At 39.4% G+C, this 19,955-nt stretch overlaps 1 protein-coding gene across 1 annotated transcript in view; it reads left to right on the top strand.

Annotated features, from left to right (window-relative positions):
* LOC125764112 (headcase protein) overlaps positions 1-13,747 on the top strand; it is a 94,096-nt gene extending 80,349 nt beyond the window's left edge. Inside the window, exons 3-6 of the mRNA XM_049427985.1 lie at positions 11,880-12,068; positions 12,738-12,826; positions 13,383-13,482; positions 13,567-13,747. Of these exons, the coding sequence (XP_049283942.1) occupies positions 11,880-12,068; positions 12,738-12,826; positions 13,383-13,482; positions 13,567-13,740 (552 nt within the window). The 3' untranslated portion in view covers positions 13,741-13,747. The remainder of the gene's footprint in view (positions 1-11,879; positions 12,069-12,737; positions 12,827-13,382; positions 13,483-13,566) is intronic.
* Positions 13,748-19,955: the final 6,208 nt, after the last annotated feature.

The following is a 19,955-nucleotide window of genomic DNA, read 5'->3' as shown; positions in this document are numbered from 1 at the left end:
CATTAAAGATTAAATATAAAAAAGACATGTTTGAAAAGGACTTTAATCCAATTGTTCGCGCTGTAAAGTAAGATACTTATAAAGTAAAGAAAAAATCAAATAAAACCTACCTTTGCCGTTTTCTCCCGTGGCCAAATTCCTGGGGAAAACGTGAAGGTTATAAATTTTACAACTGTCACGTTGCAATCCGCACGGCTCGGTGATGTTTCGTCGCGTCGCGAATATCAATGATGTGCAAATGATTGCACCAAATCAACGAACCACAGCAACAATCCGGTTGGTTTATGACACCTGTGGAGATGATTTTTTGTTGGTTTTTTGCCTTTCCAATAAAAACCGTCTCTTGGATTGTGTGTAAAACTTTGCGCAGTTGGGAAACACCATTTTACGACGTACACTTTCCAGTTTGACCGCGAAAAGTATGTTTTTTTTTAAACTTATTCTCTTTAGACATTTGTTGGTGACTGTATTGTTTTTTTTTTGTTGAATTTCTCCGTTGTTGAGCTTCGTATATGGATATAATATAAATTATAAATAATAAATAAATAAATATTCACAGTCAGTGTGCCAGAAATATGTTCAGTTATAAAGTAGTCCTACAGAATTTTTTTTTCATTCTATAGGTACGCTATATTCAATTGTGCGATGAGGCATTGTTTTGATTTTGCTCTAATGCGAGAAAACCCAATTCTTTTCCTTCGAAGCGCTGCTTTGGCCTTGAAGCACGCCTCCTGGATGTTATGAATATTTGAGCAACATTTTCGACACGGCTGTGTTGAGGGTTTTTTTTGTTGCCTCTCTGTGGCTTTCTACAAGGAACTAAGAAAGATAAAGAATGCGTACACGGGTGAGGATGTATGAGAAACTTAGCATTCGGTGTTGATATGTTGATGGTGCGTTGGCGTTTTTCACCATGTGGTGGCTGCGTTGGATGTGATGAATATTTTTAAAAGTATCCGTTGTTTCTCCGTTGTTCTCATGAATGTGAATTAAGGTGTTTTTTTTTGTATGGTGATGAATTTAGTCTTGTTGTGTTTTGTTTTATTACACTGTCCAAATTTGTTATCCAATTCTTATTATTTCTTACTGACTGTATTACTGGGATTATAGACTTACCATCAGTAATGTTACACCTGTATACCATTTTATTATATTCGAACAACTGATAAAAGGACAAGTAAAGCACTCGTAACGATTTATAATCAGCACCGCCTTCTCATCATCATGCTAATCAAACACTACGCTTCGTATCATTGTCGTCTCGTTATCAGCGCACGTTCGAATGCACTTGAATAATCTACATTGCGAGGAGTGAGGAACCGTAGCGGGCTCTCGGTAACACCATGTTCTTTCCACTTCTGGTTCGGTCGCGAAAAGGATATTGAAACGCCACCGAGTGAAAATAATCATGCTAATAAGGAACATTGTCCTGTGGCGTATTTGCATTTTGTTTTATTTTTCCCTATCGAGAAAAAGGACACGTTTTCGATTGGAATGCGACGTGAATGAAATTTTCCTGCTGCTGCTGCCGCCAATCGATTCGATTAAAGTAAAGCAGAAATTTGTATTGCCTAGTTTGGAGCCTGGTGGGAGTGGTCCCGGATTTAGATTGTTGATTTTGCGCTCATCAACGTTCTCGCACTTACCATCGAACCGTGGCGAAGGAGTGTTTGCCTTCGTTTCCCAGCAGCAAATCGATGGAGGAGTAGGGTGTGATAGCAGAGAGCCCAGCTTATGCGTGGATGATGGTCTTTGCCCTCTGATTAGAATAAACCAATTGGGTGAGGGAGTTGTGGTTTTTTGTGCTGCTGGCCGTGTGTTTGTCTATTCACTCCAAAAACGAAGTCACTGAGAATTGTCTTTATCAGGTGTGCGCACCACGACTGGGACTTCTTCCTACCGTCAGTTATGTTTACCGAAGTCACTTGGTGATGATGCCGGGGAAGAAAGTAATAAAGATAATACGCCAAAATCAACTCATCTTCTCCGGATGAGAAAACGGTGTGGTGGATGGATGTGTGTTTGGTGGTGGGCAAGATGTACACAATTTGTTTCAATGAACGTTCCTTGTTCCACTGCCCATCATCAAGAAGCAACAGAGAATTCCCGTCGTGAATTGGAAACGATCGAAGGGGAAAACTCACTGATACTTTGATGATAGCAGTCGTGATTTAATTTACTACGCTTTTCTTCGATATCGTCCAGTAAGGATATGACTGTGCTGCTAAGACAATGGTTCCCTCCTGTACGTGTTGTACGGCAAGCAAAAGTGATATATTTTCTGCAATCGTTTCTTGCGGATGCATGATATGGCGGCTGATGATAGTTTGCAATAAATTATCGACACCATTATCGCGACACACCGTTTGATGTACGAGGGTAAGGGAAGGAATCATCGAACAAACCATTTCGATTGTATTGAACACAACAAACCATTGAGATGTGGATTGTAGAGAGTAAGTGTAGCCTTATAATGAAATAGGTCTTAAATCAGACCGGAGGGAAAATAATTAAAGCTACTCTTGTGCGCGTATGTGTTTGCTTTTAATCGGTAACGACTTCTAATTTTCCTCCCTTTATATGAAGATAGTGCGCCTGTCAAGCAGTTGAGAGAAACAATAGAACGACGCAGTGCTTCTTTTGATCGATTAGAGCACTGAAGAAGTCAATGGCTGGAGGCGAGTGAACGAAGATCAGTGGATACGCGGGTATATTTGCCCCAAGGAACTACTGCTGGCTGAGTCAATATTGACAGCAACACCCAAGGTGTATGGTGTGATGTTTCCTTCCTTGATTCAATTTTACCACGTACACAGGGCATCGTCCTGTGAAGGAAAGTGTGAAAGCGAGTTTACGGAAAGCTGCAATGAACTCTGCCATAATTGATGATTAAGTTAGGATAGTGCAATTTTTCCCTTATTCAATTATATGCACAAGCTGTGGTGTATTCATCATCATCTTTCCTTTTAGGAAAGGGGGGTCGGGTTAAAGTGAATGCACTTGCATTGTTTAGCGCCATTCACTCTTATCGTCTGGTGCATTCGTCAGTTATGGACGCCACAACGTTGTTCATACTTGCGGGTGTGTTGATGGTTAGTGTCGCGCTGCCCTCCATTTGCATTTTGATTTAAATATTATTCAATCGTCACCTCATCGTAGCGTGTTCCGTACATCCATCGCTCAGTTGCGTCAAGGTATTCACCACCCGGGATTGGTGTTTGTGGGGATAATGTAGGAATGGAAACAAATTACGATTATCTAGCAATAGTTTGGGTAAGCAGTGTGAACTGTGCATCATGGTTGAGGTTTGGTGTGCAAACGACCCCCTAAACAGTGTCATTTGAATTCATCAACTGAATCACCGGGCGTCTCCATCACACGATCAACGGTTTATTTTCTATCTTGTTCGCTTGTTTGCTCTCCCCTTGGGAGGAGAACGCACGCTATCGAGGTAGAAAATTGCTAACCTTTTTTAAGCTTTGTCCCTTTTCCACGAGTCTTACGTACAATGTGACGTAAGCGAGATGAAAAAAAATGAGCTGAGGTTAAACAGCTTACATTTGTAAAAAGGGAGAAAAAAATCCTTGATAAAGATGAGAAACACTGGATATAGTAGTAGTACGTCGGAAGCGTAATGCTGCTCGTTTAAATGCACATCAGGATTCTTCCGACGAACGCGATAACAGTGCTCGGGGAAGGATTGCACTGCTTGATGTTGCGGTTACATGCGTCGTCTTCATTGCTGGTGGTAGAGCTTTTGTCCGCCGTCCTATAAACCGCAACCCTTACAAACGATATGATGATGGTGGCAGTTGTTGAGAAGCGATCGTGCGGCAACACGACGTTAGTTGACAATCCTATAAAATTAAATGCACGTTAAAATGGAACCATTTCCATGGGATGGTTAGTCGTGCGAATGGTTGATGATGGTTGGGAAAGCATACAGAAAATTGTTGGACACAACAGTGTGCCATAAGTTCAAAGCAAAAACTAAACTGAAGAATTTGCAATTGCAGATATGCGGTTTGATAATTCTTAAAAATATATATATGTATTTTGTATCAATTAATATTTCCCAGAGTTCACAGAGATTGCTGTATCGCAAGTGAATGATTGAATTGTGGATGTTGTAGTGGGGTAGCTTTGCTTCTTAGTTAGTTACTGTTTGTCTATTTTTTGTATGCTTTTCACCAACATCCGCACTATCCGTAAATTGTGGTAACTCCATCTATAAATTGGGCCCAAGAGTATATAAACGGATAAAAAAAACTTCATGAAAAATCTCTTACAACTTTTGTCTCTCTCTCACGCCTAATGTGTATCAACTTTAAAGTTGATATTTCTGGTTTGTCAACGGCGGGCTTTGTAAGGCATTTGTTGGCAGCCGAACCAACTTGACACGAAGGACAAAGTTTAATAAATTTATGAAGTTACATATTCTTTTTCCGTTTTTTTTTTGGTGGCCGTCCTAACTAATGCGTGCTATGCTTTTTGTACGTTGCTGTTAAGGCAAAAGGAGGAGTTCGTTTCTGTCACATTTTTATGATGGTTTTGGTTTAAAATTTTGCTCACGCTTCTGTACCCCAAGCGTAAGGGAAACAACACAAATGTGAAGACAAACCGTAAAGAGTGTGGTGATCATTTATTCTTGTTCTGGGCAGTGTGTTTTGTTACAGCTCGTACATATTTTTAACTGTCGTCGGATGGTGGCTTACCGTTTTAAATAAAGGCTTCGTGTTGTCGCATCAGCCGAAGACGGAAAACTTGTTCCAATTGGTTTTGGGAATGATTTGTGAAAGGTGCACGTTGCTGGAGTTCTTTTCGTGGAGTACCCTTATAACACGGTTTAACATATCAGTTCCCTTCATTTTGTCTGGATGTAGTGAATAAATTGGAAACTCGGAATATAGTTGGAGTTTTATGTTTTTTGTTGTTGCTGATGTGGCTATGTACATGAAATAAGTGAACAAAGACAGACAGATGCACTATAGACAGACAAGAAATCAGTGAAATACGTAGAATTCGTTTGCCAGTGTCGATTCCGTTGAAGTGTGATGCTTGAAACTGCAGCACGATGTTTTCGAAAGTCATCGTCGATCGAATAGTCATGGAGCACCAACTCACGCTGACACATGACTGCAATTGTGCAATTGCATCTCCTGCTCAATGTACATCTGACTAGCAGACGGAATGCCGTTCGATTCATGGTTGTTGTCGGGCGTCAATGCCGTATTTAGTTTCTGCCGAGAAAAGTAAAATGCGTAAAAAACTCACAAAACACTCGAACATCCGGCATCCGGTATTCGAATGTTGGTAATCTTATTTCAATCAAGCTGAAGGATGCTTCGTTTTGTGATGTGTACCATCAATCCGTTCCGAGTCTGCTCTGTCTCGTTATCAATACGCACACACACACAAGCTCTACGATTCATGAGGATGTGATTTTCAACTATCAAACTTTATCTACTTGACTACTGCAATACGGCAAAGGATATTGAAGGTTTTGCTGCAACGGAGCGTATGCTTCGATGCTGAGTGACGTAGACAACTGAAGAAGCGTTTTCTAATGCTGGTTTATTGTGGTATTGTAGGAAAATGTTTATTCAGACGGAAAATTTGTGTAGTTTTTTGCAGAAGAAAAACAATTTTAAGATGTCTTCTGTTATCTATTTTTATCCACCAGCAGGAATTCTTCACGAAAACTTGTACCGAAAACACTCTCCAACAATGAAAAGGAGATGGGCGTTAGTTGAAGCAACAACACTCTGCCTGATTGCATTTTAACTTTCTTCAATGATTTTTACCATTTCCTGTCGATTCTGTGGATGAACTTTTTTCGTCGTGCTATTCTTGTTTGATCTTGGTGTGCATTAAATCGATTTTATTAATCAACCGTTTCAAGCATGGTGAATTTCCTCTTGCCTGGCAACTTAACCTTGAACCCAGACCGTAGCAAATGGGCGTCAAAGTGAAATACTCCATCGTAAGCAACCGTTACACTATTCCCTTGACTGGTTTTATCGTGTGAAAATACCGCTTCTAGGCAAGTTACTCGACCATGAAGCTCCCAATGATGATAGTTTTACAGTTCACTTTCTTCACATGTAGCTTTTCTGGATGATGTCAGAAGTGAATACTTCTTCTACTTTAGCTTTCCCATTCTAATCGAAATCAACGAGGAGTGAAAATGATGAGATTGAAGAGAAAATGGTCAATCACATAGAATCATCGACGAAATCTGGTTCTTTCTTTACTGCAACACCATCCTTCGTACGAATGAATAAAGTTCAAACGGTAATGTAAAGAAGCAGATGCTTGCCGAGAAGCGTCAAAGATTTTCCCATTGACGAACGGCTCCGGGGTACGGCACAGCTTCTCACTGTGGAGTACATCCTTCTTCAACAAGTTTCACGCAGGGAAAAAGAACGCGCATTTTCCCTAGATAAAACTTTCACTCCAACCCCTCCTGGAGCTATTCTGCAAGTCTACTTTCAAATCGGTATTTTACACTGTGGTTAGTTTTCGAGGTCTCATACCTCACGCTCTATGCTGTTCTTGTCTAGCTTTTCAAGCACAACCATAACGGAGTGAGAGATGGTACTAAAACTCACGATGATGACTATCATTTTTGTGTTAGTTTGCTCTTGCTTTCGTGTTCTTACGTCGTTGTCAAAGACGTTCCCGGCATTGGTTTGCCAAACGTACGATGTCGTCACAAGTTGGACAGAAGTGTGGAGCTCACATTTCATAAAAGAAAATCAGCTCTTGAAAGCTCTAGCTGCCATTGTAACAAGTATGGTGCACAACAACGGAGGCACGTGCCACCAGCGATGGGGTTGTGCGAAATATTACAGTTTTTAAGAAGAAATAGTTTTTTCGGGTAAGTAGATGGGTTTTTCCTTGCATCGAGAAAACGAATGACTTTTGCAGAATGGGCGCGCGCTGGCAGAAAGATTTTGAAAAATGTGTATCACGATAGAGAACGCGTGTCTTACGATGTGAATGAGTGGTCTAACGGAAAAGGAACGTCTTGTTTAAGTAATATCATACACACTATCATTCGTTAGATTTTTTGTCTGGTAAAAACATAGAAGCAACAGAACTCAAACCACACCAACGGATGACATTGATGATGATTTTTATGGCGCAAAAGACATATTTATTTTCGTTTTCTTGGAAAAAAGGGGTAATAAATTTGTACTTGGTTGTAAATGAGGAAGTACAACGAGAGGTGAGAGATGTTGATGAGAAGATGTTTTGTTGTAAATTATAGAGATATTTTAAAAGTCTGTTTTAACTTTACCTTCACAATACCAACATCAGGTTGTTAAAAATTATTACAGGTTACAGGAAATGCGTATTGAAATCATTCATGAAATATTTCAAGGATGAACTGGAACGGAATCACACTAGATAAGTTAGTTAGACGCGTTATCTAAAATAGTTAACGAGCTCATAAGATTAGATAAATGAACTGGAATGAACTTGACTTGACGCAGGAATAAAAGGTTACAATCGGAACGGCGCAAATGAAGGACGATTTTCTCGTCGCGGTAAAAATTAAAAAAAATTGAAAAATAAAAAAGTATTGTAAAGTATTTTTTTATGTATAAATTGAGTCTTGTAGTAGACGTATTACCATTAGTGTCAAAATCTTTTCAAAAAATAAATGTTATTTTTTTGTTAAGATTCGCAAAATTTTTCATGAATTTCCTCTTGATTTCCTCCTTTTCAATCATATTGTATGGGAGCCGGGACCGTATTATATTTCCCTCGAAAGAGTACCGTTAAAGCTTCCGTATCTTAAATCCAACCCAACGTGCCCCAAAAAAGGCATTCGTTCATTCGCTAGCATGCCCGCAAATAAAACAGTGAGAACGGACAAAAAGGTTAAGCGATTTTATCGGTTTCGTTGCCCCGAAAAATCCGATAACCAATATATACACAGCACCAGCATGAGAAGCTCTGGTCTGGTGCATTTCCCTCTGCCATTTGGATCCGGACGGAAGACAACGACCATAGCGTACCGGAGAGCAAATGGTACCACGGCACACTACGAGACTTTAAACGAATCCTAGCTAAGGAGGAAGGATCGTTTTCTTCCGATCTTCGTTCCCCACACCGTGAAAGACGAGTGTTTTAAAGGACCTCGTTAAAAATGCATAGCATGAGTTTAAAATATTTAAATAGCTGCTATACAGCTTTTACACCTTCAGGCCACCTTTTTACTACCCCGTATCGTTCGGTTTGTTGTGTTTTTTGTTCTCTCGCCTTCGTTATACGGAATGCATCCACACGCCAAAGCCAGGTGAATAAGATTCCTTTTTGGTTGTTTTTTTGTTGTTGTTGCGCTATTGTAGCTACGCGTGATAAAGAAAGGAAAGAAAAATAATCAGTCTGATTTGCGAAAGGTAAAATACTTACCTTAGCATCCTTCCCCGCCAGAGAAAGAAAAGGTAAAATTCGCTGTTGACTGGATGGAACGAAGACACGTAAGACTGGCGTGGGCAAAAAGCAAAAGATCAGGTGCTTAATGCGCTCGACGAGAATTTAAAATAATATTTATCCTTTCCTTTCTTTGCACCTCTTCGGTAGCTTCAACACCTCCTCCCTTTGCACGTGTTGTGTTGTCCTTTTGCTTGATTTCCATTTCCGTTCTGCATCGCACACTGCACTCTCGGTCCTTTGCAGCTGCTCTGTACAGCATCATCCTTTTCTTGAAAGGGAAACGACAACGGTACGAACAAACAACTCTTCCAATACCATTCAAAACTGGTACTTTCGTGTAGCTAAGGACACGAAACGGAACTGGTCTCTGCTGATAGAAACGGCCTTTTGTACTGCATCGAATAGAGTCGGAAGGTTTTTTGTACCTTCATTTATTCTGCAGGCGTGATTGTAGTGAAATGAGCAAAAAGATATCAGCGTTTTTGTGTGTCTACCGTGAACAACACACGGACTGTTTGGATCGTTCGAATGTCCTTTTTTTAAACCCTACGAAACAGTGCACCACACATAATCAGATTCCGAAATCGTTTAATTTTGAGCTTTTCAGGTAAATTAACCCACCGTTTTTACGTTGCATTCTGCAGCGTGTGCAGTTGTCTGCCCGGCTAAGTGTGTGCTCTCGTTGTTTAGTTGTTTGTTTTTCTTTCACTTTTGTGATTTTCTTATGGAAATGTGAACTCTCGCAATCGATGCAGTGTTGTTTGGTGGAGATTAGCAAAATGCTAGAAACAAATCCTGCACTAAACGGTGGAGTGTTCGATTGCAAATTAAGCTCCTAATTTAATACTTTTTTTAAATTACTTAAGCGCTGTCCGTTGCGATGCAGTACGAATTGTTCATGAGGTTCATTTACTAACGAATATCGTTAAGCTATGGTAATCATTTTTTGTTAACACGAAAGTAAGCTATCTGTAAAGTTAAATGCTTTGTTTTTACGGTGGAAAATAACGTAAGAAGGTACTGCTCGTATCCGGATTGTGCAAATGGTATTATTTTAGCTCCATTTCCGTTGTGTGAATCCCATTACCCTTAGTTTGCAGTATTTTGTTTTGCTTTTTTTCTAAATTTTATTTCCAAAATTGCAGCACTTGTTGTAACTGAAACGTATGAAATGAAAACCAAATATATAGAAATAAATGCTTAAGTCCATGGTGCATCGATCGAGTTGAAGGATAAGCAATGGAGGAAGTAAGCATGTGCAGTCTGTTGGGTATAATATTAAGAGCTGCCTTGTAAAAACCTTTGTTCCGGAACGTTTTATGTAGCATTCTTATAAAATTTTTTGTTTTGTTTTGTTTTGGGTGATATTCGTATAGGTGTGGAGTGGACTATATGCGCGTGTGAAGCGTATTGTGCACGAGAAGTGCGACAAATTCCAGACACATAAAAAGGAAATACTTTCCGCTGAAGATGACAGTTTTTTCGATTCGATTCGTAACTGGTTCTATGTTATTTTTCTCTGAACAATGTTTTGCTAAGACCGAGCTGCAATGCATTCTTGAACATTGGGGAATTATGAAAGCTTACTGGAGACAAGTACAATAAAGTGACTTAGTGTACAGAAAATAAGTGGAAGTAAAGGAGTAAAGGAAGCTGGGTTTTTACAGCAAAAATAAAAAAAACAAACATTTTTTTTATTGTAAATTTATGGATCTTAAATCTTAAATCTTTCGGTAAGGGAAGAAATAACAACTTACGATTTTCATTGACGGAAAGAAAAATAGCGCTCTTGTTGGGTGACATTGAAAACGAAAGACAAGTTTTATCACACTACGAAAATTTAACTTTGCAGAGAGTACTCTTGGACATTTATGCTTTTATTGATAGCCATACTTGCTTTTAGGAGTGCCCATGCATCCATTCCATAAGAGCTTAGTAACAAGCTAAAGGTAACAAAGAGACATCAATGCGAACTCAAACTACGCCCTTTTAAGCTTAATGGCGGTATATCGTGACAATTCATTTGTGGGACAAAAATGCCAACCGTCTGGCGTAGGAATGGTTTATACAAGACTGACTAGCTAGTCTTTATATTTTTAGGACTGGCTTTTCTGGGTCAAGATTCGGCGTTCCAAGGAAGTTTCCAAGCACTCAGGTTCCTTCAAACCGTCTTTTTATCAATTCTTTGACTTTTTACCTCAACTTTTAGCGCCTAGTCGTTGGCACATTGCTGATGTCGAGTGACTAGACCCTCCCCAAGGGAGCAGTGACGGTTCCGTGCCATCCATCAGTCGGCGAAACATCACCAACACCATCCGTCCTTAGATGCCATATGCCATTGAACCAACGTAACGTTTAATGCCGGTGCCATTGCTCGAAAAGCAGCTTTTCGTTTAAGTAAGGAAACGCATTTTAATGAGATATTTCAATTTCCTTTCGAATAGTTCTCATCTAATGCACAAGTGCACACGGCGGGTGGGTGGGGACGCATGAAACTTCTCCCGGAAAGCATTTATTTCCACAAGCGCGCAGAGGTAAACATCCCAAGCACCAAAAGACTCGGAAGATGTGAAAGCTTCTTGGTGAGCGCGCCATCTTAAGAACAGGAAAATGCTTGACAGTGTTTTTCTCTTCTTTTGTAAATTTTTTTTTGCCGGCTGGCTAAAAAGTTGTTTATCTTTTTCCTTTAGACAGTCTTTGGGTAGTATTCGCTCGATAACAAAACCAGATCGCGTGCAAAGTAAAAGGAAGAGTCGAGAGGTATTAATGAAAAATGACTTTCTACATTGAGTTTGACCGGTGGCTGTAGTGGCAATGCGCTTTCAAAGAAAGCAAAACTTTTTATGTACCCTCTTCTTGTGTCTTTTCCACTCACTTTTACGTTTTTGTTTGATGCCCGCAAGTCAAAACAGATTTTCCAGCAAAATCGTTCTTTGCCCTTTGCCACTGCCAGAAGGCCAGGAAATGGTTATGTGGAAGTGTTTTGGAAAAATGCATCGAGAAGTGATAGATTCGTGGAATGCTTTTGACGTTTTATAAGTAGGTTTTCCACCAACGGCAGTGGAGTGGTCAAAGCCTCCAAGTGGTGGTGTTGTTTGATCATAAACTTTGATGAAAAAAGGGAAGATGTTCCTCAAAGTACGCTTGTACAGGCTGTGATGCATAACTTTAATATAAAAGTAATTTTAATTGTAATGGTTTATTGTGAACAGAAATTGCCAACAAATTATTTCAAAGAGTGCAAAAACTAATACTAAGGAAGTTTTTTTATTCTTAAAGAGTTTTGTATTGCTGTTATTATTGTCTAACGATCTATTTAACGATTTCGCCGACAACTATCTCTGTATAAAATTTGTAATTTAATTTTCCCATAAATTTTATAATTTCATTCTAATGTAATATTTCCTATGCCTTATTTATCTCTATTACAGATCGAAGATGAAGGCAATCACGGAAACGATGAAACACGTCTCTTTATACTTTCCTCGCTAGCCGCACAGCATAAGAGTCGCGTTGCGTGTGTGCTGTGCGAGGAACCGATGCTAGTCTTTGACCGCTATCCACTGGTCGACGGAACGTTCTTTCTCAGCCCGAAACAACACAACAAAGGGTGCATTGAGGTGAGTACACTATCCTTATGAGTGTCTGTCTTATTTCTGTCTGCTAAAGAGTAATGATTACGTCCGACGGGTGGCAGACAATTGACTTCCTAGACGAAAATGTCAATGTCACCGATGACCTAAATTTGATAAAATATAATTCCAAACGTCTCACACCACCGGCATTGGACTTCGGGCTGAAGCTTTCACTTATGAACAACGGAATACAACCAAATGACCATATCACTGTATTACACGTCCCGATGACCGCATCGTCGTCAAAAATCGTTTGGTTCGCACCGCGATGGTCTATAATGGCAGTACATGATTTACAACTGCTTCCGTGCCACCCCATTCACCGGTGTGGGGGTGGAGGTGGGAAACTCTGAAGCTTAAGTCCAAACAGAACAAAGACGAAAACCAGACGACACTGACCTGTTGTGTTGTGGCAGAACCGTTGTATGCCATACGATGAATTAATAAACGATTAAGTACGTAACGCTTCTCCGGTGTAACACCTAACGGCAAGGAAGTATCAAAAAGTGGTGCCCCTAACCGTTATGCAAATGTTTTACGCCAGTTCGAACGCTCCTTTGACCGGCGAACCTTTGCTTTATTAGATTGCCTTACCTTACATAAAACATCGTCAGGACATGTTATGATTGTGTTGGTTTTCTTTCTTGTCTGCAGGTGAAGTACGAGAATCGTGTCCAGTATCTAACATCCGTCTGCATGGCGTGCTTGGAAGGCGTCGAGCCAAACCGTGTCGTACGGTGCAGGTAAATATAAATTTTTTTCGGTTTTTTTTGCGACTAAAAGCTGCCGAGAATCGATGCGATATCTGGCGGTATTAAAGAACCAATCGAGTGGTTGCAGACACGGGTGTGTAAAGTAAACGAAAAACGATCAAACTGCATTAAGCCAACGATATATAACGGGTGTAAAAGGTAGACTAGCCGTACAACGTCACTACCAGGCGCGCGCCTCACGTTCTGAGTGCGATGGATTATCAGTGAATTAATTTCATGGAAATTCTTGTTCTGAACGGTCAATTAACCCGAATATTCATGAGCAATGCTGCCGACTTTAACCGATCTTGTTGTAGCACGTTATTAAATCGTTGCCTGGCTATTTCACCGAGATGATTGATTGGTTTCCCAAGTGGAAGTTTCATTAATTGCATGCATTGCAATGTGTAGCAAACGATTGATGAAGCTAATTTTTTAATTGAACACCGTGATTTTGGGTCGTCTTGCTTTTTTTGTCTCGCTACTGCAAATGCTTGTCGTAGATTATTTTTAAATATGATTGTTTCAATATTTTTTTTTCTCAAAGATTTTGTGTGAATAAGTGGGACGGTTCATCGCTCGTCCTTGGAACCATGTATTCTTATGACATCTTCGCTGCTATGCCATGCTGCACGGAACGTTTAAAGGTAAGTTTTGTGCAAATTCATCGATATATCAGTATTAGATAAATAATAGGATTTTTCTTCTTCTTCCTTTGATATTTTCAACAGTGTAACAACTGCTTCAAAATGATGCTGTCTCCAAATCAGCGGCTCAACTTCTACAGCGATTACAGTCACAGCGTATCGTGCCCGTATTGTTCGGCTCAGGATAATCACTTTGTAAAGCCACTGAGCTACTGCTACACCAAGCAGCCGATGCAGTTTTTCCAGCACTGGCCATAACATGAGGCCACGTTGGAATCACCTAAGTCGAGCGTGAACAGTGGCTCGCTGACGGATGCTACCGGCCGTCAGGAGCAGCAGTCACCGTTCAATGGATCGTCCGCTTCGTGCACCGTCTCGACGAACACGAATGCTGATAAAGCAGCCGCTGATTCTGCTGCGATGAATTCGTTCATTCAGGAATTGCGTCATCTCAGCAACAGCAGCACTATCAGCAACATTAGCAGCACGAGCAACGATTCAGGCTTCTCGACCTCTTACTGTGGTGATTCTAACGTTGGCAGTGGCCGGGCCGCTGCCACCCCGAGTAACAACATGCAACAACAGCTACAACATTCGCTAAACAACAAGCCAATCGTACCAGGTACTGTATCGAAAAATGAATCTACTATTAACCCGGCATTGTCCAACATCATCTGGGGCAATAAATCGCTTTGGGGTCCTGCACCACCGTCACCGTCAGCAGCAGCATCAATGGTGAGTCCCTCAGCATCATCTTTAAAATCGGCAATGGTTCTTCCTAGTGCAGTTACAACAAACCCTACCTCGAACGCGTTGTACACTAGCTTAAGTAAAGAATTGTACACCCCCTGGACAACATCCACTGCCAACATGCCATCGATGGCGTCGTCACAAATGCAGCAATTGCCCTGTACCATATCCCAAAACAATGAATCCTCAACCCTACCCGAAACCTTACCCATCTGCTCTGGCAATATTGGTACGAACATCTGGGAAAGTAAGCTCGGACTGATCAGTGGTCCACAGCAAAGCCTCGAGCCATTAGAGTCTATCTGGTCAGCACCGGAACCTGCGCCAACTGGTGCTCTGAATGGCGAAAATGAGCATGGCACTACTGCCAGTGGCCAAAGCGTTTGGCAATCCGATGTTCCTTCCGGTACTCGAGAACCATACACGGTTGGATCTCAGTTCCTGCGAATACAGGAATCGATGAATGGTAGACCGACTACTACCGGTAATGCGATCGATACTATACCAAAGCTTAGTTCCCTTTGGACACAGACACCGTGGACCTCCGGTGTGAATAGTATAGCGATCAATGGCAGCAATAGTAGCGTTCTACGATCGCTACGTATGGGCGAGTCTGCCTGTTCTGCGACAAATTCGAGCTCCAGCAATTGCATTACCAAGGACTCGAATGTAAGCATTGGGACCGTAGAAAAAAATGACACATCTGCTGCCAGTTCGTACATGACGATGGTTTCGGATGATGTCATAAATTATCTTAATATATTTAATTAGACAATTTGTTTTTGTTTCTTACGACTGGTTTTTCTTTTATTGTTTACTGTCTCCAGTTTCTTTGACGTGAAAGTGTACCTCACTTTTAGAACAATTTTGTTATTTAGTTCTATTTTATGGTTTTGTTTCCAAGTGTCTTTTTTCATGTTTTTTTTTTCAATATAGCAATGATTCGCAAGTTGTTCGTTAGATTATTTAGTTTTTTTTGTTTTTATTTTTCTGATAGATGCTTTGGAGACATGTTCTGTTGTTTATCAAAAACTATTTACACTTTTTTTTTATTTAGTACAACTTATCTCAATCGAAATCCTTCGTTCACCATTGTTTAATACCATATAGTTATTGTAGTAGATGGATTAAGAACAATTTGAATTTTTGTAAGTGCATTGTTTCAGTATCGTTTCTTCCTTAAATTTGTAAGAATTTATCAACTGTCTCGCAAAATGGTCGTTTTTTAGCTGTAAGGTATAAAAGTACTATATTGTCGTTTTTAAATAAGTAAACAAAAAAAAAATACGGTTACAGTTAGGTAACAGGCATAAGCAAATTGATATGTTTATGTGTCTTGTAACAGTACGTTAAGCGACATCTACCACCGCTGCACATAAATTACATGAAAGTGAACGAAGTGTTGTAATATTCCAGTGTTCTGGCGCAAAAGGTTTAGCATTGATATTATAACGCTTGTTCTTTAAATACTAGCCATGAAATTGTAATGGTACGACAACCGACAACAGCTATTTTATTGTTTTTAGTTTTATGTACTTCGTAACCTCAGGGACTATATATGTCTAGCAAACTCCAGTGTGTCGGTACACTTTGACGATCGGAGGTAGACAAGGGGAATCGTATCTGTGCCGCACACACTGAAGATACTGGACTTTTTTCCGTTAGTCTTTACAGCGAGGTTAGGAATTGCGTTTCGACAAATGCACACAATCATTAAGAGGAAGGTTGGGAAACAGACAACGAGATGGAGAGAATGAGAAAAAGCGAGTCGTAGAAGAGTAGAAGTGTAATTACGAAGAAAATCATGCACTGTCAAACTGTGAAAGTAAGAAAAGAATTTTCATCTCTCCTCTCGAAATGATGTATATTTTTAATTCCGACTCTGAGGGAGATCGAGCCGGAGTTGCTTGGGGAACAAAAAAAATCGTAGAAAAGCAATGAAGGATTTAGTTAAGTCAACCATTTAAATATCAGGTAACGTTTCACCTCAACACCATCTACCCCACTGTGTGTTGTAGTGAAATGAACTAGAGTGTAAGTGTAATAGAAGTAAGCATTTATATTCATTCTTAGTGTTTAGGGGAGGTACGTATGTGTATTATAGCTTACTGTAAACGGCATACTACCTAATGGAGTACATTTTTACTTGTAAATAGCGTACGATTCAAGTGCACGATTAGAAAGCAATATGTATGAACGCGATCGCGGGTATATCTGTACGCGTGTTTCCGTGGCCGATAACGCCTGGATAAACGCATATGGAAAATTCCCCGAAATGTATGATTTGTGCGTATGATGGGTGAGTGTTTGAGCAGCAAACAAGAATGTACGTTTTGCGAATGGGCATTAACTGTTTGGAATATTTCTGTGGGTTTGCATTTTTACATTGCTTACTTACATTTTGTGTTGTACGTAAAACCATTTATGTCTTCTTCGATAACATTAAACTAAACAGCGTGCACAGCGGTTGCTCGTACTGCTCTCACAAATACGTCATAGAATTAAAAACACTCCCAATAACAGTGAACACTTTACTGGATGAAGACGGGAACACGAACACGAACTTAAGGCATCAAATGACAAAAAAGCTACTTGTGATCATGGGAAACAAAAAAATTAAAATCAGAAAAGAATGTGGTGAAACACCTGTCACCAGAAGTACTGTTTTTTGATAATAAACAGAGCGAAAAGAAGAAGAATAAAACGATATGAGGTGGAACCGACCCCCGGGGGGTCCTACCAGTGATCGAAAGCTATTACCTTAGCGGTGATTACGTTTGGACGATGTTCCTTTTTCGATGCATTTTAGAGGCGAGTTTAAAAAACTTGGTATTTTTGTGTTGCACTTTTTCGGAAGCGAACGGTTTTTTGCTAGTGAGTAGCAACGCACTCGTTTGCTTGTGTTTTGAGATATTTTGGGATGGGTATATACAAAATGAAATATAAATACATTATGGTACTGTGTCGTCAATGATTGTTATAATGGAGTTTGGCCGATGAACAGGTGTGAACGTATTGGATTAGACTGCTGAATCAAAATTCGGGCCCAGTTTGTGCACCGTGGTACGACCATTCACTGGGAATGTGGACCTGGGCACAAATTGGCCAACTATAAATGCTCGGAAAAATGCCAAATCGATAAATGAAAATAGAATCGGACATGTATTTAAACAATTTAAAAAAAATGGAAAGGACTGATCGAACCGTTTACAATCTCATTCGGATAAATATACATTCTTTTTATGTTCAGTGCTATCATCATCAGCAGGGCCTCATGATTGTCATATTGGCTTTTTAAATTCGAGCTATTTTACGAAACTCTCTAATCTTTAAACCACCCCATTGCAAGGACTTCCGGAAATATTACATATAGAATAGGTGGTATAATCAGCATACTAATAAGGATATCAAATTAATATTCGTTGTATCGTAAATAGAAAGGTAATGATTGTATTACTTACATTTACCAGACAAATAAGCATAATTAACTTAAAAGACAGGTTACCACAGAACGACCTTTAAATTTCTCAAACGAATATAAAATGCCGAATAGAAACGCAACATGCTTGAGACCCAACAATACAGCAATAGTTATGAAAATAAAAAAACCCTTTTTCCGAGCAATAATTGGATATTTCAAAATTTATTTCAATTTCGATATGAGTACATAGTACCACAGTGTAATACCAATGGGAATGCTCAGTGAGGAAGAATGTGACCATGGGATTAGTTGGGATTTTTTGTGACATTTTCCTTACTAGCTTATCAGTTGAAGTCGCATAAAAATGTTTTTGTTTATGTATTTTTTGAAAATTTCTTTTCAAATTTGCATGTACATAACGTTTAGAATTGCTAAGATGAATTGATTCTAAGCAGACACGTAAGTCTTGGTTGTTTAACAAGGACTAGTATATAAGGAGAAAGGAAATACGATTCCATTGAACACTTCATGTATTTGAAGCAACAAGGAACGGAACTTTCTTATACGATCGGAAGCGATTTGTTGAAACATATCCTTGTTAATACCAATGTTTCTAAATATCAGAATAAATTTTTGACTAACAAATCCATCCCTTTTTTTGTTTGTTAGCAACTAACGTATTCAACAGTAACGACGAATAAAACACCTAAACGTTCTTCTAATCGATGCGTGTGTAAGTAGTTAAATTAGCTCCAAATTCTGCTCGCAATGCTATGGTGTGAGGCTATTGAAGTTTTTGATAAACGAAACAACTGCTCACACTATCGCAAGCAACCTGCACTGTCTTCAGTGGATCGGATTGCAAGTGGTTAAAACACATAAATTAATATCGATTGTGTTAATTTTATGTTTTATAAAGTTTTAAATAAAGAATGTAAAAAAAACGAACAAAGCATCCCCAGGCCGCGATCGTGAATCGAGCGACAGCCAACGTAGGGAAACGCTTTTATTACAACAACTCAGATCATCTGATGGCAACACGTACAAATACGACCGCTTGACCGATCCACTGAAGGGGAAGGTATGGGTTCGAAGGAAGCAGCAGATACAACTCATACGTTATCTATAAAGTAAGAAATAATAATAGTGCATACTTTAACTCTATCATAACAATTTGTCGCATCTAAGTTTTGCTTCCTTGTCGTATCCTCGCAATTTGATCAAATGTGTAAATGAATAATGTTTCCGCTCCTGAACCTAGGCTTCTATACGGTATATGCATAAGAAGAAAACCATTAATTAATTAATCAATTAACTAGAGAATCAATCTGTCTTACAGTCGAACCGATCCAGTTCGAAGCAGGTGGTGTTGTATACTTCTTTGCTATTAATGATGTTTCTGTTATGTTCCGCATGTAAATTCAATTAATTGTAAACCATGAATAGAAACTTTGGTTAAAGGTTTCCGTTACTAATTTTCCATTTGTTCGGAGCGTACCTTGTTAAAATAAAATTTAATGAAAGCAGAAAATCATGGCATTGCTATTGCTACAGAAGACACATTTTGATGTAGCCCGGCGGATGGCTGCAAATGAATAAAATTAAATTACAATTGCAACCAATCCAATTGCAGCGTTGCAATTCTATTTCCATTGCAATCGAATATACAAAAAAAAAAGCTATGTGAACCATTTGATCATGTTGCAAACTCTTTAAAAATAGCCAAACATTTAAAATACTCTGATACGTTTCGTACAAGAAAACCGTTTAACATAGACAAATTGGAAGTAGTTGATATGTATAAGTATGTATGAAGCTACGTATAATACAATAAACGCCGTCAGAAAGGATAGCATGAATAAATGAAAACACACACAAAAAACGCATTTAACCTCAAATTTTGTACAAAAAAGGGTGGTAGAATGGCAAAGGAAAATGGAGCGAAGAGACGCATACTACAAACTTACTGTAGCAGCAACTGTTGCTTGCATAATTGAACAAAAAAAAAAACAAATTTACAAACAAGAGAAGACAAAAACAACTTGCCACCAATATACCTCAAATCAGAAAGAAAATCTACACAAATATGTAATAGGAAGAGAAAGGCAAACTGGGCAGCAAATGCTCCTCAAGACAACAGGATAAAGAATGTTCTAACCTTGTTTTTTTTTTGCAATACAGCTTGAACAACATATACACCGAATGCTATGGACTGCCACTTGGTCTCGTTTTGCGGGAAGAGTGTATTTTACGAAAAGACTCCTTTTCTACTTTCACGCCATACGCTTCGGACAGTATCACA

The sequence above is a fragment of the Anopheles funestus genome, chromosome 2RL, assembly GCF_943734845.2.
Source record: "Anopheles funestus chromosome 2RL, idAnoFuneDA-416_04, whole genome shotgun sequence".
Taxonomy (NCBI): domain Eukaryota; kingdom Metazoa; phylum Arthropoda; class Insecta; order Diptera; family Culicidae; genus Anopheles; species Anopheles funestus.
This window is presented reverse-complemented; position numbering and strand designations above follow the sequence as displayed.